At 48.0% G+C, this 23,368-nt stretch overlaps 3 protein-coding genes across 3 annotated transcripts; 2 read left to right on the top strand and 1 right to left on the bottom strand.

Moving 5' to 3' along the window:
- Positions 1-4,946: 4,946 nt before the first annotated feature.
- On the bottom strand, positions 4,947-7,184 carry LOC139829796 (type III polyketide synthase A-like). Its single transcript, XM_051331261.2, has 2 exons — positions 6,958-7,184; positions 4,947-6,110 (listed from the first exon to the last, which is right to left on the bottom strand). The coding sequence occupies exons 1-2, from the start codon at positions 7,151-7,153 to the stop codon at positions 5,137-5,139; spliced, it is 1,170 nt and encodes a 389-aa protein (XP_051187221.1). The 5' UTR covers positions 7,154-7,184; the 3' UTR covers positions 4,947-5,136.
- A 7,179-nt stretch (positions 7,185-14,363) lies between these two features.
- On the top strand, positions 14,364-17,229 carry LOC127301028 (uncharacterized). Its single transcript, XM_051331242.2, has 10 exons — positions 14,364-14,682; positions 14,767-14,897; positions 14,987-15,072; positions 15,176-15,270; positions 15,363-15,459; positions 15,581-15,695; positions 15,805-15,959; positions 16,046-16,171; positions 16,552-16,784; positions 16,916-17,229. The coding sequence occupies exons 1-9, from the start codon at positions 14,501-14,503 to the stop codon at positions 16,765-16,767; spliced, it is 1,203 nt and encodes a 400-aa protein (XP_051187202.1). The 5' UTR covers positions 14,364-14,500; the 3' UTR covers positions 16,768-16,784; positions 16,916-17,229.
- Positions 17,230-20,189: 2,960 nt separating this feature from the next.
- LOC127301052 (uncharacterized) lies at positions 20,190-22,527 on the top strand. Its single transcript, XM_051331275.2, has 2 exons — positions 20,190-21,348; positions 21,955-22,527. The coding sequence occupies exons 1-2, from the start codon at positions 20,440-20,442 to the stop codon at positions 21,988-21,990; spliced, it is 945 nt and encodes a 314-aa protein (XP_051187235.1). The 5' UTR covers positions 20,190-20,439; the 3' UTR covers positions 21,991-22,527.
- The last annotated feature ends 841 nt before the right edge of the window (positions 22,528-23,368 follow it).

Raw genomic sequence — 23,368 nt, 5'->3', positions numbered from 1 at the left:
CCTAAAGATATGATCTGTTTAATTCTTAAATCTTGATTTCTTGGAGTGTATCCCTTTCTAGTGGAGTATAATATCATCTTAATGTTAGGATGTGATGCCCATATAAATGCTAATCAAGACACATAATAAAATCTCATCAATATTTAGTTATCTATTGTGTTCTTAATGCCACCACACCTCTATGAGAGAGTAGACAAGTGAAGTCATGAACCCCGGTTCACTTTCTATCACAAGAAACAACTTTTACTTGCTTTTACTTTCCTTTACATTTTTAGCATTAATTAATTTCAAAAATACAAAAATATGTTTACTTCTTGCAACTACAACCAAAAACCCCAAAAACGTCTTTATTTATTTGTTTTAGTTTACTTTCTAGTTTTAATTTTCTTTCTAGTATTTTATTTATTGTTATTTTACTTTACTAATACCGAAGCCTTGTGCTTGAAAACCACACGATGGAGTTGGGGGCACAAGACAAAGATTTTTCTTTGCAGGTTGCTAGACGAGGTTGGAAGAAGCTTCGCCTTTGTTCCCCGATAATTCGATATAAGCCCCGAGTCACACTTGTGGGGAAAATATTTCTTGTTGCATCACTCTGCATTTGGAGTCCCAACGAATTGACACACTTGTTGTTGTGTCATCAGCGCGTCACCGGCACCCGGGCCCGGTGCTCCAAGAAAGCCTAATTAAAAGCACGCCGCACCTCTCTCGATTCTTGTCGGGCCAGGATTTCGACCCGCTCGATAGTTTCAACCTGAACATCTTCACCGCCGATGACCTTAACACCGTCCTCGGTGCATCGCCTGAGCTCCGCCGAGCTCACTTCAATGGCAGTGTCCGTCCTCAGACTGGCTTCCATCATCGCCGAAATCATCAACGGCGGTTTGGCGCAGCCCTCCTTCACGCAGCAAGATGCCGAGGCTTACAGCGAAGAAGAGGAAGACGACGAGGATCCTTGGGGAAATGACGCCTACACCTACGTCGAGGTTCCTGCTGCCGAGGAGGAGGAAGTGGAGAAAGTATCTGTGGCCGACCCGAAAGGGAAGAAGAAGGGGACAACACCGTCTGTGGAGCCGAAGAAAAAGCCGACGGCTACGGACCCAAGTGCATTTCAAGGGAGGACGAGTGCCTCGCCGAAGCATGGAAGACGTTGAGCATCGACCCTTTCATCGAAACTAACCAAAACTCTGATTGCTATTGGAAAAGGGTGAAGGCAGGGTTCGACAAGAGGCGGCTGTTGGACCCATACTTCAAGGCCTTGCACCATGATCACAACGACTCGACGATGTCACACCATTGGCACATGATCCAACACATCTGCAACAACTAGCACGACGTTGTGGAGGAGGTACATTGTGTCCATGTTAACGGCACCAAATTCGACAACCAAGTAAGCAAATTCGGCTTAGTTATGCGTTACCGGAAAGATTTGGGGGAGGGGGGTTGTCTAATGCTTTATTCATCCATGTCTTCACCCGGATTGAGACATGCGATAAGTCGACGAAAATGCGGACGTCTCGTTCGACCCTACATCGACGCCAACGCCTGCCTCTGATGGCCGGCCCATCAGGAACAAGAAGGCCGAGGCACTGAGGCACGCGGCGCCGGCCATCGAGAAACTAAACTCATCCATCATGGTGTGCATGACTGACGCCGCGACACACGCCGCCAAGCGGGCAGAGCAGGCCGTGCTAATGGAGGTGGTCACGGCGGCTAGGTGGGCCTTGGTTATCGAGAGACAGGACATCAAGCTCAACCTGATCAAGGCGAGCGTGGTGGCGAAGAAGAGGAAGGAGGACCTGGCGATGCTTCTGGTCGACACAAGCAGCATGGGCACGACGTCAAGTCATGGTGCGCGGATCAACGCGCCATGATCCTGGCCGAGGGGAGAGCTCCACAGGCGCCCTAGCCCAACAGCACTGCACCGCCGGCTACCTCGACACCACCATCGTCCTCGGTTCTCCGCTACATGGCGACCTCGACTGCAGCGACACCGGTGGAAGTGCCTTCTACGCCGGTGGATGCTCTTGCTCTTTGATTTTCGCGGCTACGTAATGCCGGCTAACGTGCGCTTTTTTTTGGTTCGCTAGACATTGATTTGCGACGAGGTGATCGTGGAGACTATTTAACTGGTTTTTTTTGCGGGGAACTATTTAATTGGTTTGTAGTCATCAAACTATGTGATCCGCGATCTATTCAAGTTATGTTGAATTTATTTGGAGGCCATGTTTTGGGGACTGTGACAATGGAGGGGAAGCTGTCAGAGGCGTCGAGGTGGGCGACGCCATCTCCCATCCAACAGCTCTCCCACCTCGCGCAGCGCGCCGACGCCGTCAACCTCGCCAAGGGGTTCCCCGACTTCCCCGCACCCGCCCATGTCAAGGCCGCCGCCACCGCAGCCATCACCGCCGACCTCAACTAGTACAGGTCCGCCTCCCGCGACTCCATGTCTCCATTGCCACTGGTTCAGTCACCCTATCTACCCTCTGCCTATGGTGACGCGCATTTTGGTTCGAAAGCTCTTTTGGTTTGTTGGTTAGGCATGTGCAGGGGATCTGCGACGTGCTCGTGGAGACGATGAAACGGGAAACGGGCTCCACGTAGACCCTCTCTCTGACTTCGCCATCTGCTGCGTCCAATCCGAGGCCTTCGCTGCAGCAATATTTGCAAGTAGTAATGCTCATCCTGTTTGTGTGTGCGACTGAATCGTGGCGTCTCAAGGGGAATGCCATACTCTATGCATTTTATTCACGCGTATGCCATTTCTGTTCATGCAGTCATAGACCCAAGGGATCAGGTTCGGCTCTTCGACCCCGCTGACGAAACGTACCAAATGTGCATCGAGCTGGCCCGGGGTGTCCCTGTAAGTCTTTCATTCAGTTCATGGGTTTATCGTCTAACAGGAACGATGATGACCTCCTGTTGGTCAATGGCATGTTTCTGTAATTTGATATCTGTACATGAAGGTGTATGTGCCATTGGATCCACCTTCTTGGTCACTGAATGAGGATAAGTTTTTGGAATCTTTTACAAGTCGGACAAAGAGCGTGATCTTAAATAGGTGAATGGCTCACCACATTGTTTCTATTAGTTGCTATGGATGCTGAAGTTCTTTTTTGATGATGCTCAGTTTCTGAAGTACATACTACCGAGTGATTTGCACTTAGTATATTAATTGGCTGAGTCTAACGGTGGTATTTCACTTGGTTACATGGCTAGATCTCAATACTGCCATAGTGCCATGGGCAGATCTAGAGGGTGGCCAGGGTGGTGCTTGGACCACCCTGGGATTTTGATACAACCAGTCTATCCTAGCTATAGGAGAAAAATTAAGGACATCTGTGTCTTCCTAATCTGGCTTTTTCCACCACATGCCTTTCAATATCCTTCCCCATTCTGCAATCATACATACAAACATTATTCATTCTGTCCTTGGTCACTGATCACTCGCCGGTTTCCGCCCAAACCTCTTCCAGTAAAAAAATTCCCACCTTTGCGCACCACTCAAATTTAAAATTAACTATTGGTGGATTGGACATTTTTTATTTAGAATTATTGAAGATATAAGAGAACCAAACACGGTGCCCCTCCTTTTTGGACAGATGAAACCTTCGTCTTCATTTCTTTCTTGGCCCGCGATGGATGTGGTCGTGGAGCAAATTAAAGAGATCGTGTTGGTTGTGTCCAATGAATTTTTTTTTAACTTTTGAAGATATGTATGCATATTTATGCAAAATCTAGATTAATATGTTTGTAAGACCGTGATGCTATTGCTATCTACAGGTCTGTTAACAGATAAATCCATCTTCCAACTACCTAGCTATGCCATGTTATGTAGTTTTGTCGAGAAAAAAAAGTTATGCATGTCATATTTGCGTCATAAAATTTTATGAAGGTGGACCACCCTGATTTAAAATTCTGGATCTGCCAACCCACATAATCCAACGGGGAAGATTTTTAGCAAGGAGGAGTTGCTTATTTCTAAAGCTTGTCAGAAAATGGACTGCTTTGCAATAACAGATGGGGTAAATCAGCGTGATGATTTATACAGAAATAGCTTGTGGTACATAAATGTCTTAAATAAATTTCATTAATATGTTTGTCCATTGTTAAAATTAGAAGTCTGAAACTCTGAAAATGTTCCAGGTTTATGAGTATATTACTTACGACGAGAATAAGCATATCTCTCTGGCTTCTCTTCCAGGAATGCAAGAGAGGACCATCATCACATCTTCACTGTCAAAAACTTACAGTGTAACTGGTAGGTATTACTCAGTTGCTGTGACGCAAACAACAATACATAGCTGTATTCGGTGAAAATTCTTGCTAGTGATTTGGGATGTTAACTATGAGCTGTGCAAACGTACTAGGTTCGAGAATTGGCTGGGTTTGTGCTGGAGCAAGCATAGCTAGCAGCAGGCCAGCATCAATAACAAATATCCATGTCAAACTGACAGATTCAGCTCCTGCACCATTCCAAGAAGCTGCATTGATTGCATTAACCAGCACACCAGACTATTAGGACTCTCTTAAAACAGTAAGGTTTTTTGTTAATCGTTTATGATTAAGCACTCATCATCACTTGACAGGACTATACGGTGAGAAGAGACTTCATTCTTCAGTTGCTGAAAAATTATGGTTTCCACATTAGCTTCGAGCCGCAAGGTTTAGTCTGTGTTTGCTGAGTTGCCCAAGTCTTGGAAAATTTCAGATGTGAGTTTATTTTACATACTAAACTACTGTTGAAGTATGAGGCACAGCGCAAGTATAATCTGGCAATTCAACCATTTAAACAAACAATTGTTCACTGAATTGGAAAGTAAAAAACAATATTATTTGACTGGCACTTGTTGTTTTATGATTTCCTTTGCGGACAACAACCCATGTGTTATAAAGAAATACAATTTCTCATGAATGGTTTACTATATAGATTTTTCAGATAATGTTGTACTAATATGTTTCATAATTGCTAGATATAGCATTGAATTACAGTAAAATAGTGACTAAGTAGTTACAGAGCGTAAATACACTATGCGCCTTATTACATTCTTAGACTAGAAATCATAATCATGAAATGGTACTGTGCCATGTAAAGCTTGTGTGTGATATTTCCATGTACTTGGACCTCTTTCAGTTTCAGTTAATGCCCCGAACTAGCATTCCTTCAAATGTGATACCTGGGCCAAAAGCCAAGATCAATCCCCACTCTTCCATTATTGCCCCTTTCTTCAGTTCATCCCTCAAATACTCCAACGCATAGAAGACTGTGTTGCTGCTCACATTCCCATAGTTCATCAGGGCCTTCCTACTGATCATGAGTTTATCTGGCTCAAGTTCGAGGCAAACCTCTAGCCTGTTCAATATTGCTGGTCCACCGGGATGCACAGCCCAAAATAAATCATTGAACTCCTTTATGCCAACCTTGTCCATGAGTGTCCTGCAGAACCCTTCTATACGGCTTTCAATCTTTTCTGGCAAATCACGGCCCAGTTTGAAGTCACTCCCTTCCTCTGTGATCTTGCCATGAATTACCTTGTCTGTCCCTGGTAGGAACTCCTGCCTTGAGAACTCAAGCTCCAAGAAGGGGTCCTCTTCTGCCCTGATAGGGCCTGCTCCAATAATTGCAGCTGATGCACCATCACCAAACAAGGCAGCACTAACAAGGTCATAAGGGCGATCATGGCTTGGCGGTCGGAAACCTAACACAGTTGTCTCCGCAGCTATTACAAGGACACGGCTCCCTGGATTGTTCTCTGCGATGTCCTTAGCAGTGCGGAGGCCGGCAGCACCCCCTGAACAACCAAGGAGGAGAAGGGATGTGCGCACGGTGTTTGGAGGGAGGCCAAGACGAGTTGCCAAGAAAAGATCACCCCCTGGGAGGCGAATCTCAGTGGATGAGATGTAGACGAGGTGGGTAATATCAGCTACGGGACGACCCCATTCAGCAAGGGCAGCACGAGCTGCGGCAGCACCAAGTTCAAGCACTGCGGCATTGCAGATGTCAAGACGTGGTGTCAATGTTGGAGTACCCTCTGTCTTCAGCTTTGGGTGCTCATCCAGGAGCTCCTTTGACACGACAGTGTACCTTGTCTTCACTGTGGTGCTCCTGCCTGTGAAAGTTGAATCACATGCAAAAAAATATGCATAAATTAGAGGTACTGATGCAAATCACTACATAGCAAAACATAATCTATAAATTATGATACTATACTAGGAACTCCTATTTGCTCAGCCCTCCCAACAACTTGAAAAAACTAAATAGGTGTTCTACTAATTTTCTTAGAGCGAAAGTACAACTGATGGATAATGATACTTATAGTGTGCAGATGCTATTTTTAAGTGGAATCTTGTTCTTATTGCACTATTTTCCATTCCACATTATGATAGATACACTAGAATATGTTATATGCTACCTTTTTTCTTAAGGAAAAGTGCAACTGGAATTTGTGAATGAGCTGCGTCAACTATTCCGGGCCAGACTGAGTAGTAATGATCATGTGAACATTTTAGTTATTGAGTAGAAAATTACCTGTGTTAAAATCCATTTCACACCTATGATAATTGATGGTTAAACTAAATTGGTGCCCTAGTGATGCTCTTAGAGCTTAATTACACATGATAAGTGTCGAGTGCTAATTCAGTTTGTTTTCTTTAAGAAAAAGTGCAACTGGAGTTTTAATGATCATGCAAACATTTTATTTACTGAGTGAAAGATAATATGTCTTTCACATTGTACTACTTCTATTTTGCGCATTCGATAATTGATGTCATACTAAAGCATGGTAGATTTTGTACCCTAAGATGCTACAACCAGATGGCAATCCTATTGCAAAACTTATTGGTGTTGATGATATTTTTAAGGAGAGCGAATTACAATTACCAACTTAGAAGCCTCAGCCGGTGAAAATGAGACCTAAAAAAAGGCAATGGCATGAAGGGAGGAAGGAAGTAACTCACAGAGGCGCTCGAGCTTTGCCCTGGTGGCGGGATCATTGCAGCTGGTGCCATGGAGGTAGGTGTCCACAAACTTGTCCTGGTGCAGCACGTTTTTAGGGAGGGCCTTGCCCAGCGCGAGCAGCTTGGCCTTGCCCCCCGAGCAATGGCTTCTGCCATTGCCCTCCCCGCCGATGTTACCGAGTCCAAGGCCTGGCATTGCTCCTGATGCTATCACTCTTGGTCGAGAAGTTTTCTACTCGTGTGATTTCGTTGTGTGCATGATATGGGTGCTCGACCGGTGCGGGCTTTAATAGGGGATGGTCGCCATGGGGGTTGTTTGGTTTTCAGGCTTTGAGTTGAACAAGGATGGCAGGTTGGTTGTACGGAGTAGAACTGGTCATCTCGTTTTCTTCCGTTTTTTTATGCAAAGGTGGCTAGGTTATCTTTGTTCGTATCCCCGTTCTAAAACTGTCTCATGTTTGTTTTACCTGGAACGTGGTTGATAGAGTCTGTGGGCTTATATAGTTAATTTGAGCCTGATATGGTTTATCAGCTTGTTAATTTGACCACTGTCTCTCGGCTTCTGCGGTCTTCTCTTTCTTGGAAATAGATCATAGGCCCCACTCAAAATATTGAAATCCGTATTTGTACATATTTTGAACGAAAATTACTCAAATCTTACGAATTTATAGAAGAAGTGCCCCCACTCAAAGGATAGACCCCCAGTCTGAATTTTTTCTGGGTCCGCCCCTGAAATAGATAATAGGATTCTTGAGCTGAAACCTAGAGATTCTGGACCGTCCGTTTTGGGCCGTTTGGGTGGCCGAGCGGACACGCGGACAGCGGCCCGCGTCCGCGTGTCCGTTTGGGTCGCGCGCTGCGCCAACGCGCGGACGCATCGCATAACCGGAGAAACACGAAAACAAAAAAAAGTGGCAAATTTAAACGAAATTTCATTCAACATATGCCCTATTTTGGGCAAATTTGTACCTAGCCCTATTTTGGGCAAATAACTAACAAAAGAAGCCCCTATATGGGCTTTTAAATTTAAACTACAAACCCTCTATTAGGGTTTGGTCAGCGGCGCGGTGGCCGCCGGTGCGCCGCCTAGCCCCTGTGGGCGTCGTCGGCGACGTCATCGTCGTGGACGACGTCCCCGGGCGGCGAGGCGCTGTTGTGGCTCGACTGCGCCGGGGACTCCGGCCACGGAGACCACAGGGCCTCCTCCCAGGCCGAGTGGGGGTCCGGAGCCACCCGAGGCTGCGGCGGCGCACGGAGCAGCGCCTCCTCCCCGAGGCGCCGCCGCCTCTCCGCTGTGCGCGCGCGCTCGCGGCGCCGCGCCTCCGGCGCCGCCCGGCCTCCGCCGCCGCTGCTCCTCGCGGCGCTCCTCGTCGGCGCGGCGCCTCGGCCTCCTCCGCCGCCGCGCCGCCTCCTCCTCCTCCCGTCGCGCCCGGCGGGCCCGGGCGTAGAGCTCCCAGCCCTCCGCCTCCTCGACCCTCCCGCCGGGCCGCCTCCTCCATCTCGGAGGTGTGAATGGCCGCATGGAGGTGCGGCCATTTCGCGTCCTCCTCCGCCGCCGAGATGAGCAGCCGCGGCGCGGAGGTCCGGTCCTCCTCCGAGGACTCGGGCTTGGGCTCGAGCAGCGAGGCGGCGGTTGCGGCAATGCCGCGCCGCCGCGGCGGCCTCTCCGATGTGGAGGCCGCCTCGGTTTCCTCCCGCAGGCCGCAGCGCCGGCGGACGACGGCGGCTGCTGGTCGCCTCGTCGTCGTTGGCTCCGGAAGCGAACCGTCGCTTGGCCATGGCGGCGGTTTCGCTGCGGGAGTGGAGTGGGGACTGGAGTGGAGGGCCAGATCCCCTCCAGTCCCCATTTAATAGCCTCCTTGGTCACCGACAGGTGAGCCCAAGGGAGACGAGGCGACCAGCGCCCGGACGCGAGCCGACGGCGCGTGCCATCCGCGGCCACGCAAACCTAGCCCAGATTTGGGCCGGGTTTGCGTCGTTCCGGACGCCGCGGCCGTCCGCTTTTGCGGTGCGTCCCCGCACTGGGCCGCGTTTTTGTCCGACTCGACCCATCCAGACGTGCGGGCGCGGTTTGGGTCCCCGTTGGAGATGCCCTCAGTTACTGCTTGACGCCTAATACGCAGAGTCTGAAAACAGCTTCTTAACGAGCCAGCTGGCTGTGCGACCAGGACCACGAGGGCATGCGGCACATGCAACGTTGGCTGCAAAAACTGAGAAGAGAAGGGATTATTTACGTACACGACTGAAACTTTCATTTCTCAGTCAAGTCAATATTACTGCGGTTCGATCCTTGTCTATGGACAGTTGGCCAAACATTAGTACCGTTCTCAGCCTCTCCAGAGTGGTCGCAAAAGATGAGGCTACGTTGTGTGCTCGCACGAAACTTAATGCAACGCTGGGATATGCTTGATAGGAACGCCTGCCGTTTCCACTTGGATAGGCCTCATCGGGTTACAAAGAAAGGAACGGCGTGCCATGGGAGCAAATGAAGATGACGGAAGGCGAAAAATTGGCTGCACATTTCGCGTGAAATCTAAGGTCACTTCTCTCTTTTTCGATAAAGGAAATATATTAATATCAAAAGATATCAATTACGACTAACCTCTGTAACAACGCAATATCCTAATGGTAGTACGGATGCACACTGCCGAAAAGCAAAAAAGAAAATTAAGAAACATCACAGTCCTAGCAACAATACATTCACCACCAAGACAACACCTGAAATACAGACTCTCCAAAAGTGAGTCTCCAAGAAGGGAACTGTACATCAGCGGCATCGTCGCCCGATCAAAGATCTTAGGTTTTCACCTTGAAGATAGTCTCCGCTCTCAAAATAAAGCCTTCAACAAGGTCATTGTTAGGCACAACCAGTTAAGGTCAGACCTTAGGTTTTCACCCTGAAAGGTAAGACTCTGAATTTCACATGTGTTGTCGCCCCTACTTTCAAACCACTGTTGCGAAGCCCGGAACACCAAGCAAGGTCCTCAACAGCGCGGAGACTTGAACCTCCCTTATCTTGTCCTTCAATCCGACCTTCATGATATTCTCTTCTTCTGACTTCACCATGGATCAAAATGTCTCTTGATGTCAACACAGAATAGAGCTTCGCGCCGCTCCCTCCAGAACCAAACGGCCGGAATGAAAATATGGGTGCGCACGACCGAATACCAACCGATCCAGCGAACTATAGGCAATAGAAGCACTGATCCATTCGCCGGCGGCGCCTTCCGAAACTCAACATTCCGGCCAGATCAAGAAGGGCAGGCCTCGGGAAGGTCTCCATCTCCGCACAAGAGAAACCCTAGGACCGCCACCTTCAAACAGTAGCTAGGTATTATCGTATCAGACTGAGATTTGGTTATTTTTTAGGGCTAAATAATTGGAAAACACTAACTATCACCCGGACGATAGGAACGTCTCGTGCCTCCTCCTTGTGCGTGCAACGCGCGTCCTCCGTGGATCCCACACACGAGATGTCTCTTTCCCCACGCTCTTTCCTACTAGTTGTGGATGCTTCGCGAAGAAATCCCCAATCCAAGGAGAAGGACCCGAGCCTCCCAGCTGAGCTCTCCTCCACCCCGCCATGGCCACCCCAGACGCTCTTCCTCCTCCACTCTCCTTCGAACCGCCATGGCTAGCCTCGAGCGCCACTCTCCATCTTTATCCCCCTTCCGCCCGCCATGGCCATGAAGAGCACGCGCGAAGGCTTGAGGTCGAGGCGATGGCGGCGCCCACCACGGACCTCGCCTTCCTCTAAGCCGGTGGCGTCGAGGGACAATTTTTCGAGGGGGCGCATCTGGTGCTGCAAGCCAACATCTGGTGCGAGCATAGAACGGAGTTGCTCCAGGTGGTGGGCGTCGTTGCTCCGGTAGGTGGACGTCATTGCTTCCAGCTTCTGGCGTTGTTGCTCCGGTAGGGCGGTGGGCGCCATTGCTCCAATCGATGTGGTTGCTAAAAGGGGAGGCCGGTTTGGCTACAAGTGCAAGGGGCGGTCGGCCTTGCTACAATTGGCCGCCAGACTTGCTACAATTTATGACCTACACTGCTACATCGAGCTGGTGGAGTTGCTACAATGGCATGGCAGCGATGTTCACAGCGGCCACCGGCATTGCTACAACACCACATGGGAGCTGCTACCAAAGTACACCGACGTGGCTACCACGACACGACGTCGTTGCTACAAGTGGTCGCGGGGGCTGCTACACGAGCTGGTGGAGTTGCTACAATGGCACGACGGGATGCTCCGGACGGCCACTGGCGTTGCCACAACATCACATCGAAGCTGCTACCATGGCGCGGTGTCATTGCTGCAAGCAGCCGCCAGGGCTCTGCTACCATGGACTATCGGCTGCTGCTGCAAGCCCCACTGTTGCTGCATCGGCGACGCCGTGTCGGGCTGGGCTCTCCAACGACGACCGTGGCAGATGGAGGAGCGACGGCGGCGTGCATGGATGGAGAGGAGGCGGAGTGGTGAGGTAGGATTCGCAACGCGATGAGGTCCACTGAATCGGTGACGCCAGAGCGGGATTCTCCGGCGACACCACGATGGGTTTCTCCGGCGATTCTGGGCGGGGTTCTCCGGCGATTGCATGACAAGTTTCAACACATGTTTCTACGGCGGCGCGGGCGGTTTTGCATCTGCCGGCGAAGGGAGTCTCGCGGGGACGAATCAATTAGAGCTTGTTCTTTTCGTGAATATTTTTGTGTGTTTTATTGGAATGTTGGCCGGGGTGTATGGTCACGATGATGCACATCATGTGGTTGGGGTCGGAGGATGGGATCCCTGGTGGGCGCTCAGCAAGCCCCTAAATAATTTGCTGGTGTCCCTTAAAATTTGTATGCGTAGTACTCAACGTTTCGTGATTTTTTTCAAAATTTTTCGATAAAGGGTGCTTTATTACTTAAAAGTTTTAAGCATCACACCCAACCTCTGCATAACTAGGATGCACATAGCCGTTCGAGTATCAATAGCGACTAACAAAGTAGTCATAAAAGGAAAACAAAAAAGATCACGGCTAAGGCTCAGTTCTTTCGGCGGCTTCTCCGAGAAGCTGCCCTCCCCCCAGCTTCCTAGGGAAGCCGCCCCCAAAATTTTAAAAGGCTTTCGAAATGGTCAAGGCTAGACTAGTCCGGAAGCCTCCCTAAATTTTTGGTGCGGCTTCTCCAGGAAGCTGGGGGGAGGGCAGCTTTTCGGAGAAGCCGCCAAAAGAACTGAGCCTAAGTTTCATTGGCCTCAATACACCTATTATGCATCCACCCATGTTGGGAAATAAACCCCTTGGTCGTATTCTTCAACCGTGTAGACACTTCCGTAAAGAGATCGTGATCCTCCAAACGTTGAAGCGACGATCATGAACGGAGCAAAGCCGTAGAGCGATAAACAACCTGCAGCATAGAAGAGTTTTTTCATTAAAAACCTTTTCATATCTACATAGTCAAAGCGACCATACGATAGCAATCGCGCCCACCCTAATAAGTGTTTTATACCTAGACTCGGCCCCATTTAGCCAATTGCCAAAAATATTTGCAATGCCGCGAGGTGGGTATAAAGTAGAACCTATCTGAATGATTGATCATATAGACCTAGCAACTGGACAGCTGAAGAAAAGGTGTTTTATTGTCTCTTCTTCATGATAGAAAATGCATTTCGTATAGCCCTGCCAGTTGCGTTTTGCAAGGTTATCTTTAGTTAGGATCACACCCCGACGAAGATACCATGCAAAGACCTTTGTTTTCAGAGGTATTTTCATCTTCCAGATGAATTTATTATTAACAACTGATTGACCGAGTATAATTAAAGCATTGTACATGGAGCTGAGAATTTACCATTCTTGGCAAGGCTCCAACGGAATTCATCGGCTCCCTGAACTAACTAGATTGAACCTAACCTCTGTAGCAATTCATTCCAAGTAGCTAGTCTGGAACCAATAAGACCACGCCTGAACGACATAGAGGGTGGGGAAGTTTCCATCACCTTCTGTAAGGCATCTCCCTTATATCGAACAATATTGTGTAAAGGCGAATATTGTTCTCAAAGAGTAGTTGTACCTAACCACCTATCCTCTGAGAACCTTATCTTAGACCCATTCCTGATGGAGAAGGAACCAAATGGGAAAAAGTGCTTCTTAGTTACCATAATGCCAGCCCAAAAGTGTGAATCTCCTGGTTTCTAAAGAACCTGAGATATTGCTTTTGAGTTCACATACTTTTTCTGCAATAGTTGCTACCACCCTCCATTCTCAGTTAACAACCCGGTCAGCCATTTTTCTAGCAAGACCCTGTTTTTAACTTCAAGATCATGGACCCCTCTTTCACCTTGATCTTTTGGATGGCAAACAACACTCCATTTTGTTAACCGATATTTTTTTCTTCTCATTATCCCCTTGCCAGAAGAATCTTGATTGGAAATAATCCAATCTATGCAAGACTCTTTTGGGGAACTGGAAGATAGATATCATATATAGTACCATATTTGTAAGTACTGAATTTATGAGAACAAATCTTTCCCAAGTGATAATAATTTTCCTTTCCAACTACTCAGACGTTTCTGAAGCCTTTTCTCGATATTTTTCCATTCAGCCAACGTCAGTCTCTGATAATTGATCGGAATACCAAGATTACTAATTAGAAAACCCAAGCTCACATCCGAATAACTCAGCATGTAGGTTGGCATCATATTTGGCTTCACCGAAACAGAACAATTCATTTTTATACAAATTAATCTTAAAACCTGATAACTGTTCGGGAGTGATGTTTTGGAACATGGGAGCATATGCTCCCTATATTTTGAAATGCATCTTACACATATTTTAAATTTCAAAAAAATTAAAACAAAAAATCTGCACGTACATCTTCATGTGCTACGCGCTCACAAAGTCGTTTCATAAAAAATGAACTTATCATGTGACGTGTGTAAAAAAGACAAAATTCAGTGTTGAAAACAATGCTTTCCACAGGATAAGTTTTCTCTTTTTTACATAGGCCACAAAAAATATTATTTTTTCGTGAAACTTGACGCATACACATATATTATGGAGATGTACATGTAGAATTTTTTGGCAAAAATTTTCCACACTTCGAAAAATATTTTGTTGGTAGAGGGAGCATACGCACCCGGGAGCCGAATTGAATTTCCAATAACTGCTCGAACATTGAAAGAATTAACTTCAGATTTCTTGCTTTCTCCAAGCCATGATCCATAATAAAATTATGTCATCGACGTATTGAAAGATGGATAAGCCCCCATCAACTAAATGAGAAACTACCCCTTCAAATTGGCCATTAAGTTTAGCCCGCTCAATTATGATTATAAGCATATTCGCTATAATGTTAAATAACGGTGAAGATCGGTTTGGCTCAAACTTTTTTTTTTTGTCTGGAACCTTTCGTGAATTGTGGGAGCGAGCGTTTTGCTTCGTTTATCTGACTTTTCGGACTCGCGCCGCCGCCTCCTGATTCCTGAACCTTCGCCACCTTATCCTGACGTTCCGAGCTGCGGTCTGCTGAGCGACTCCAGCAACTGAACAATCGGCGGGAGCGAGCAATGGAGGAGAAGCTGTCAGAGGCGTCGAGGCGGGCGACGCCGTCGCCCATCCAGCAGCTCTCCCACCTCGCGCAGCGCGTCGGCGCCGTCAACCTCGCCGAGGGATTCCCCGACTTCCCCGCGCCCGCCCATGTCAAGGCCGCCGCCACCGCAGCCATCGCCGCCGACCTCAACCAGTACAGGTCCGCCTCCCGCGACTTCATTGCCACTGGCTCATTCACCCTACCCTCCCTATAGTGACGCGCATTTTGGCATGTTGGTTCAAGGCATGTGCAGGGGATCTGCGACGTGCTCGCGGAGACGATGAAACGGGACCACGGCCTCCGCGTAGACCCACTCACCGACTTCGCCATCTGCTGCGGGCAATCCGAGGCCTTTGCCGCCGCTATATTTGCAAGTAGCACATGCAAACTACCAATGCTCTTTCATACTGTATGTAAGTATGAGCTACTGAATTGTGGCATCTCATTCATTCTGTTCATGCAGTCATAGACCCAGGGGACGAGGTTCTGCTCTTCGACCCCGCTTACGAAACGTACCAAACGTGCATCAAGCTGGCCCGGGGTGTACCTGTAAGTCTTTCATCCAGTTCAGGGGTTTTTGGTCTAGCAGGAACGGTGATGGCCTTATGTTGGCTAATGACATGTTTCGGTAATTTGATTTCTGTACATGAAGGTGTATGTGCCGTTGGATCCACCTTCGTGGACACTGAACGAGCATAAGTTCTTGAAGTCGTTTACGAGTCGGACAAAGGCCGTGATCTTAAATAGGTGAATGGTTCACCACATTGTTTTTACATAGGTGAATGGTTCACCAACGATGGTATTTCACTTTGTTACATGGCTACATCTCATTACCGCAGCCCACATAATCCAACAGGGAAGGTGTTTAGCAAGGAGGAGCTGCTTGTTATTTCTAAAGCTTGCCAGAAAATGGACTGCTTTGCAATAACAGACGAGGTAAATCTGAGCGATGATTTATACAGAAATAGCTTGTGCTACATAAACGTCTTAAACAAATTTCATTGATACATTTGTCCGTTGTCGAAATTAGAAGTCTGAAACTCTGAAAATGTTCCAGGTTTATGAGTATATTACTTACGACGAGAATAAGCATATCTCTCTGGCTTCTCTTCCAGGAATGCAAGAGAGGACCATCATCACATCCTCACTGTCAAAAACTTACAGTGTAACTGGTGAGTATTACTCAGTTGCTGGGACGCAAACAACATTATATAGCTGTATTCAGTGCAAATTCTTTCTAGTGATTTGGGATGTTAACTATAACCTGTGTAAACTTACTAGGTTGGAGAATTGGCTGGGCTTGTGCTGTAGCAAACATAGCAGCAGCAATAAGAAATATCCATGTTAAACTGACAGATTCAGCTCCTGCACCATTCCAAGAAGCTGCATTGATTGCATTAACCAGCACACCAGACTACTATGAGTCCCTTAAAACAGTAAGGTTTGCTGTTAATCGTTTATAATTAATGTTATTCTCGCAAAGAAAAAACTACTCATCACCATGTGACTGTACCTTGTACAGGACTATGCGATGAGAAGAAACTTCATTCTTCAGTTGCTGAAGAATTATGGTTTACACATTAGCTTCGAGCCACAAGGTTCAGTCTTTGTGTTTGCTGAGTTGCCCAAGTCTTGGCAAATTTCTGATGTGAGTTCCCTTTACATACTAAATTACTGTTGAAGTATAAGACACCAGTATAATCTGGCAGCTCAAGCAACAATTTTCAATTAAATTGGGGAGTAAAACAAGATATTATTTGAATGGCACTTGTTGTTTTATAAGTCCCTTTGCAGACAAAATAAACCATGTGTTATAAAGAAATACAATATCTCATGAATGGTTTACTATATAGATTTTTCAGATAATGTTATACAAATATTGTCAGACTCACCAACTTAGGAATATGTGAGAATACTGTCTATTCAGCATATATTTTCATTATCCTATCAGTGAAATGCTTTCGAAGTAACCAGTGGAGTACTAAATCTCAAATATTTGAGAACATCTCTCTGTGCTGTGCAATGCAGATAGATTTTGTGACGAACTTGATCAACAATGCTGGCGTGGCGGCCGTACCTGGCCGTGGCTTCTTCCACACAGACCCCGACGACCAAAGCTACCATCACCGGTATGTTAGGTTCGCGTTTTGCAAGAGCGACGAGACCCTCAAGGCTGCTGCGCAGAAGATGATGAAGCCAGCCGAGAGCAATGGAAGAGTGTTGCATGACACTCAAAGCTCTTGAGTTTTCGAAATAGTAAGGTGAGAGGAAAATCATAATTAATATCCTCTACATCATTTCGTTCACTGGAGATGCCATCCATATCTTCTATACCAGCACTGTTAACAGAGATTTGAGTATTAACACTGTCATTTCAAACATGAATGAACAGGTGCAGTATCAGATGCTTGAGACTACAGTCGAAGGGCCGCATGACTGTTACCTCCAGCACCCGAGCGTAGCCCTGTTAACGATCCAACTAAACACATTTATTGATGAATTCCAGCGAAGTTAAAATCCAATCTATAGTATCTCAAACCAAACGATAGGTCATTTCAGAACCGTACAAGATAGTAATTTCGAAACTCGATCGTGTGATGGTTTGCAGTCGATCAATTGTTACTGAATAGTCATAACCACTGTCTTGTCAAACAATAGGGCGATTTCGAGAGTGCTGAGTGATTACAAGGCTCTTTTGGCAGATAACCGGATAGATCCTGTACTTGGTTTCATAATCACTGTCACTAGTGCAGACTTCATGAGCAACCGCCCAGCTCCGTCATCCTGCTTACGTTATGACCGGAGCATCCTCGGGATAGGGAGGCGGCAGCCGGCAGGGGGAACCAAAGGTCCTCGTGAGGTCGTCACTGACGTGGATGTTAGAGCATCTCCACTCGTTTGCCCTCCCCACGCCGAAATCCGGGGAAATTTACGTCCGGATTGGACGTAAATTTGGCGTGGGGAGGAGTAATTTCCCAGCCGCGATCTCAGGCGAAGACGGCGATCTAAATTTGAAAAACGGAAACTTGACAAACTACGGCATAAAACGGTCGAATTTAGACTAAATTTAATGATATTTACTATATAGAGGGCGAAGTTCATACATAGAGACCGAATTCGACTATATTTCGAATTCGGCTAGGGGAATATAACTGTAAATATTAAAACACGGCGCTCTACATGCCGAAATTGCGGTAGAACACCGTGTAGTCGCCGCCATCGTCGTCGGAGCCGTCGTCGTCGAACTGCGGCGGCGCCGAAGCCGCCTGGCTGCTGCCTTGGCCGGCGTCTCCCCACCGGCCACTGGTGCGAGGCGGGGACGGCGATGGCTTGTATAGGTCGTCGTCGGAGGCTTCGAGGTTGACGACGGGGACGGCGGCGCCGGATGGAGGAGTCGCAGGCCGCCGGTAGCGAGCGACGTCCTGGAGGAGCCTCGCCTGCCGCTCCGCCTCCTCCTTCTCCCACTGCTCCCTCGACCAGGCGCAGGCCTGGTCGAGCGGCATGGCGTTGTCGGCGGGGACGAGGTCCTGGAGGGACCTCGTGATGACGGCCTCGAGGATGGCGGCGTCCTCGGCGCTTTCGGCCTCCTCCACCTTCACCTTCGCTGGCTTGCGCTTCCGCTCGCCGGAGGTGTCATGTTCGCGCTTGGGGCGGCGCCGTCCTTGTGCCGTCGATGGCTCGCGGACGACGATGCCGCCGCCGCCGCGCGTGCGGTGGCTCGGCGGGGAAGCCGGCTCCTTTTTCACCGGCGCCAAGGATGGCACCGACCTGGAGATCGACCTCGCCGCCGAACCGGACGACGAGGAACTGGCAGCCATGCGCCGTGGCTGCCAGCTGTTTCCCCGGCGGTGGCTGGTCGATGCCCTCGATGGAGGGGGCATCGTGAGCACCGGGGAGTTGCCGCCCTCGATGTGCTCGAGGACGTTGTGGAGCGTCCTATTCGGCGCGCTCCACCAACGCCGGCGACCCGCGGCGTTGTTGCGCGGAGGCGGAGGTGGCGGGCCGTCGTAGGACGCCAGTTCGCGCTCCCACCGCCGGAGGAAGAAGGAGTTCCACCGCGTGTAGTTCTCGGGGTGGTGGCGCGGGTCGGCGAGTTCTTCCTCCGTCATCGCCATCCGCGCCTCCTCGATGGCGACGTCGAGGGAGTGGCCCTGGGGCGGCGGCGGGATTGGCACGCCACCAGCACTGAGCTACCACCCGCCGCCGGGAGGCCTCGTGTCCGGCGGGCAGGGGTACCCCGCCTGGTGGAGGAGGTGCCCCTCCCACGCGTGGAGCGACCGACGGGGGAAGCCGTTGTTGGTTGCGCCGTCGTCGTCGTAGAACGCCATCGGGAGAGTGGAGGGAGAGTGGAGCAGGGGTACGCGTCGCGGCGAGCGGAGCGGCGTATATATGCGCGGCTGGCGCCGGCGATTAATGCCGCGTGGAATGCGACGCGTCCGCGGCGAACTGACCGGCTACTGCGCGCGGAAGACGATGCGTGCGCGGAAGACGATGCGACGACATTAACTCGCCGCGTGGAAGCTACGCGGCCGGCGAATGCTAACCGGCGGCAGGCTTTTACAGCGCGCGGAAGACGATGCGATGAGGACGACGATCGGTGTCTCTCGCCGACAAGTTGGGGCCACCAGACGCGCGGGAAGTTTCCTCGACGTTTCCCGCGCTTTCGTTTCGTCGGACTCCCCGAGCGCTCCCCGGGGGCCGGGAATGGCGTGAGATCGCCGGATGAATTTAGGCCCAAATCCGGACGAAATCGAGGAACCGGGAGCGCGACTGGACCGAATTTCATCGTCCGGATGACAAAACGTGGTCCTGAGGGCCTCGTCGGGGAGACGAGTGGAGATGCTCTTAGCGTCTTGTACAGAAAGTGATGTTGCCGCATGCGACAGGGCAACGAATGAGGATTGAGGAGGAGGCCATGGAAAGGCTTGGACGCTTGGTGACACGATCAGGGATAATGAAGTCTTTGTCCATGAGCTTCTTGACATGAATTGGTAAACTTTTCGATGGTAAAATAACCATAGTTTGTGCTATTGTTTATAAAACTCTTCACCGTCTATCTTGAACTGGACATGATGTAATCAAACTTATGTTGACACCGTAGATAATATGAAGTCAATATGCAAAGTGTTATGCCCTAATAGATCCGAACACTTGCCTTGGATTGACTTCAATATATAATTGCTCAATGAATTAAAAAATAGATGAATGTTAGATATAAAAAAAAGAATTAAATCACAATATCTTTTCAGATATATGTTTCTAGGATCCACTAAAAATATAGTTGGCGGGTCTCTTTATTTGTCTTATCTGGAAAGAGGGAGACTTAATAATTATTGGTTCGCGGGAACCAAAAGTACGAACTGTTGTAGATATGGATCCTATAAAAACGTCTATTCTTTTTGGAATGGCTCGTTGGTATGGGTGAAGAGGATCAGGGATAACATGAATGAACTCTTCTAGGCTTCCAATGGTTGATGAGACAAAACAATTTTTTTACAGTAATATTTTGAGGTTACTCTTTTTTACAGTAGTGTAAACGAACACTTGTGTCGTTTGATGGGCTGGCCACGAGCCCACGACTGAGATATCCATATACTCGCAGAAAAAAAAAAGATATCTGCGGCCCAGCTTAGGCTGTACTCATTATTCATTAGGGCCAACTTGGGTTTGCCTAGCCGACGACTACCTTTCCACTCAAAAAAAAAAGCCGACGACTACCACCACCGCAAGTCGTCAGGTCGCCGCCGTGTTCCTCCCACGGCGATTCGTGTGCTCCATTGGTCGGCCGTCCTCGCCAGCGAGAAAGCCACTGCTGAGGTTGGTTCCCTTCATATCTAACCCGCAAAAACGGAGAAAAATTCCACTCCCACATGGTTACGCTTCTCCAGCCAGCACGACCGTAGGTTGTTTGTTGAAATGTCACTTCGACACCTGCTTCTCCAAGCTAGGCGGCGCTCGTGTCAGACGCCTCCGCAGCTCTCTGCAATCCTCCATATATTCTGTTCACTCTCCATTCAACCATCCAGAACCTCCCCGGCCCAAATCCAGCTGCCCCAAACCTCGCCTTGTTCCAATGCCAACGCACTTGGCGCCGGCTTCCACATTGACATTGTGGACTCCGACCTCTGGCCTTCTTCCTTCGGCTTCTCCTCAGAACCCGTGCTGGGTGATGAGTGTCCTGATAGCTTCCAGGAACACGAAGAAGAAGTGCACGACTCGGATGACGAGATAGATGACATGAGAAACCGCAAGAAGCTGTTCTACAAGCTGGACAGGGGGTCCAAGGAGTTTGAGGAGAACAATTTGCCCTTGCGGCGCAGATGGAAGAGAGAGAAACCCAATGCCAAGAATCCATCAGAGAGCAACAAGGTGGAACCTAGCAAACCACCTCCTTTGAAGGTTCCAAAGTTGAAGGTCAAGCCTGTAGAGCGAAAAGACGACATGGTTGAGGTGAAGAGGGACCGAGTGCCGACGTTTAACCAGATGACTGGTCCTTACCACTACCCTTTCTGCCTAGACATACATGTCTCGAAGGGGTCCGTGCGTGCTTGCTTCGTTCACCGAGTGACCAGCAGAGTGGTGTCAGTTGCTCACTCCATATCAAAGGACATGAAGTTTGATCTTGGTTCAAGGAAGGGTATCAAGGCATGTGTGGCGGTTGGGGCGTTACTTGCGAAGCGTGCGATAGAGGATGATATTCACAATGCAATTTATACACCTAGAAAAGGGGACAAAATTGAAGGAAAAATCGAGGTTGTGCTGCGTGGAATAATTGAGAATGGAGTTGATGTGAAGGTGAAACTCAAACAAAGGAAGCCAACAAAGGTATCTCATGATTTGCTTAATATTGTACTTCGTTTTTTCGATGGTGCCTGTGAATTTGTATACTACTCTATATTTTAAGAATACTTGGTTGATATAAAGTGTGAATTATATACAGAACATAACCACTCTATGGCCTATTGGGTGAACTACATAGAAACAGCTCTGTATATGTTTTGTGGTTGCAGTTTTTTTTATTCACCTAGATAAGGGTAGTTTCTGAAAACTTGGTATGACAGGGATCATTACATATTTGGACATCCAATGTTGTTTCTTTTGCAAGCTCCTCGAAGCAATGATATTTCAGTTTTATTCTTGTTAACTGAAGAAGCTCATTATGATGTCTGTGGTTGGAAAATGCTTCAGGATGCTGTGCTATGAAAACCATGTGCCCATCTTGTCTCATATAGTTTATGCAGCATTTGATTTCAGGGCTCTCTTGCTGTTTTGGACTTTTGGTGAGCCTGTTTGTCTTAGTTAGAAATATTATGGTTTGAACATTGATGCCCAATAGCTAAAAACAACTCAGTTTCGATCCATCTTTACTGCCTGCCACTATTATTAAGTGATAGCAATGCTTGAACTCACAGTTTAAACCTTTACTTGCAGAATGCGCCGGCGGTGCAGCGTGATGAGTCTCTGTGATAGCCTCACAGTTGGCCAGCATATATTAACCCCTTGATAGCATGGGCTCAGCGCCACAGTGCCCATCTTTTACTTTATCTCGGAGCCAAACCATTAGATATATAGCAAATAAAAAAGATGTGCCAATCCTACCAGATCTTAGTGTTTGTGCCACCGGGCTTGAGGCTCTTCACTGCTCTACTTTGCTAGTCTACACCCTGCAGTTTGTGCTAAGCTTCCAGTTCCATGAGTCCGTCTTTCGCCTGCTTCATGACATGGCACAGTTTGGTGGATTCCTGTGTAGGACTCCGGTGGCCATCTGTTCCCTTGTAGTGCTGTTCCTTATCATTGTCTCTGGCTCAATATCAGAGATGTAGCTGTGATCTCGGCTTGTGGCTGTACCTTTTTTTTAAAAGAAAATGTCCCGATGATCATACTGTGGATGTACTGATGCAATGCTACTGGTTGCCCTCTGCCCCAGACTACAAGTGCCTAGTCAGAATTAGGGCTTCGCTATTTCAAAGGGAATTAGGAGACTATCCTTCAGGATTTCCCCCCCCCGTGTATGTTGTTTGATTTGCAGTTCTTCTCGATGTTTCATTTGCACTACATTTCCCACCGTCACTTGTGTTGACGCTGAACATGTTTAAAAGATTTCTATGCCAGTTCAATCATGTAGCATTCAGAATGCGATGGCATTGTGATCTTCGTGCATGTTTTGGGCTTTGTTCCGCGCAAGCGACATCTGAACCCGTAAAATTAGGGGTTTTTCATAGAATTCATATGCAACATGGTATAAACATATACAACAATGCAACATGGTATAAACATGAACATAAAACAATCGATCATAATTAATTAAATAATCATCAAAATTATTACAACAGATAAACAAATGTCTCAACCAAATTATTACAACGGTTTTGAAAATAGAACAAATGAAGAAATGTCTCAACCAATTTACAACAATTTTTGAACAATCAAACAAATAAACAAATATCTCAACAATGATACATCTCACACATAAATGATTGGAATGGTAGGATCAAATGCGAGGGCCATGTCGCTACCAGTGGTGCATTTTCAAATCATAAACAAGTTGGGCATGGGTACTGGCATTCTCAATCTGCCGATATGTTTCAAGGAAAGCTTCAATGCGATCAGGATTGCGTTGGGGTTGCACTCGGGTGCCAACGTTGTCATAGAAGCATGGTAGGCTTAACTCTCTTTCATCCTCGATGATGTTGTGAAGAATCACACAACATGTCATGATGTTCACAAGGGTTTTTTTTGTCCCAAAACCGGGATGGGCCACGAACAATGGCAACCCTTGTTTGCAAAACACCGAAAGCTCTCTCAATATCCTTGCGAACTGCTTCTTAAGTTTTGGAAAATTTAG

Source organism: Lolium perenne, chromosome 1 (genome assembly GCF_019359855.2).
Source record: "Lolium perenne isolate Kyuss_39 chromosome 1, Kyuss_2.0, whole genome shotgun sequence".
In the NCBI taxonomy this organism is placed as follows: domain Eukaryota; kingdom Viridiplantae; phylum Streptophyta; class Magnoliopsida; order Poales; family Poaceae; genus Lolium; species Lolium perenne.
Note: the sequence above shows the minus strand (reverse complement) of the source record. Positions and strands in the feature narration are given on the sequence as shown.

Bases quoted from the DNA above. Each gene is read 5' to 3' on its own strand.
- LOC139829796 (XM_051331261.2), bottom strand. From the start codon at position 7,153: ATGCCAGGCCTTGGACTCGGTAACATCGGCGGGGAGGGCAATGGCAGA. The intron at 6,111-6,957 runs GTGAGTTACTTC...CAACTTTCACAG, and splicing joins GGCAAAGCTCGAGCGCCTCT to GCAGGAGCACCACAGTGAAG.
- LOC127301028 (XM_051331242.2), top strand. From the start codon at position 14,501: ATGGAGGAGAAGCTGTCAGAGGCGTCGAGGCGGGCGACGCCGTCGCCC. The intron at 14,898-14,986 runs GTAGCACATGCA...CTGTTCATGCAG, and splicing joins TGCCGCCGCTATATTTGCAA to TCATAGACCCAGGGGACGAG. The intron at 15,960-16,045 runs GTAAGGTTTGCT...TACCTTGTACAG, and splicing joins ACTATGAGTCCCTTAAAACA to GACTATGCGATGAGAAGAAA.
- LOC127301052 (XM_051331275.2), top strand. From the start codon at position 20,440: ATGTCACTTCGACACCTGCTTCTCCAAGCTAGGCGGCGCTCGTGTCAG. The intron at 21,349-21,954 runs GTATCTCATGAT...CTTTACTTGCAG, and splicing joins AACAAAGGAAGCCAACAAAG to AATGCGCCGGCGGTGCAGCG.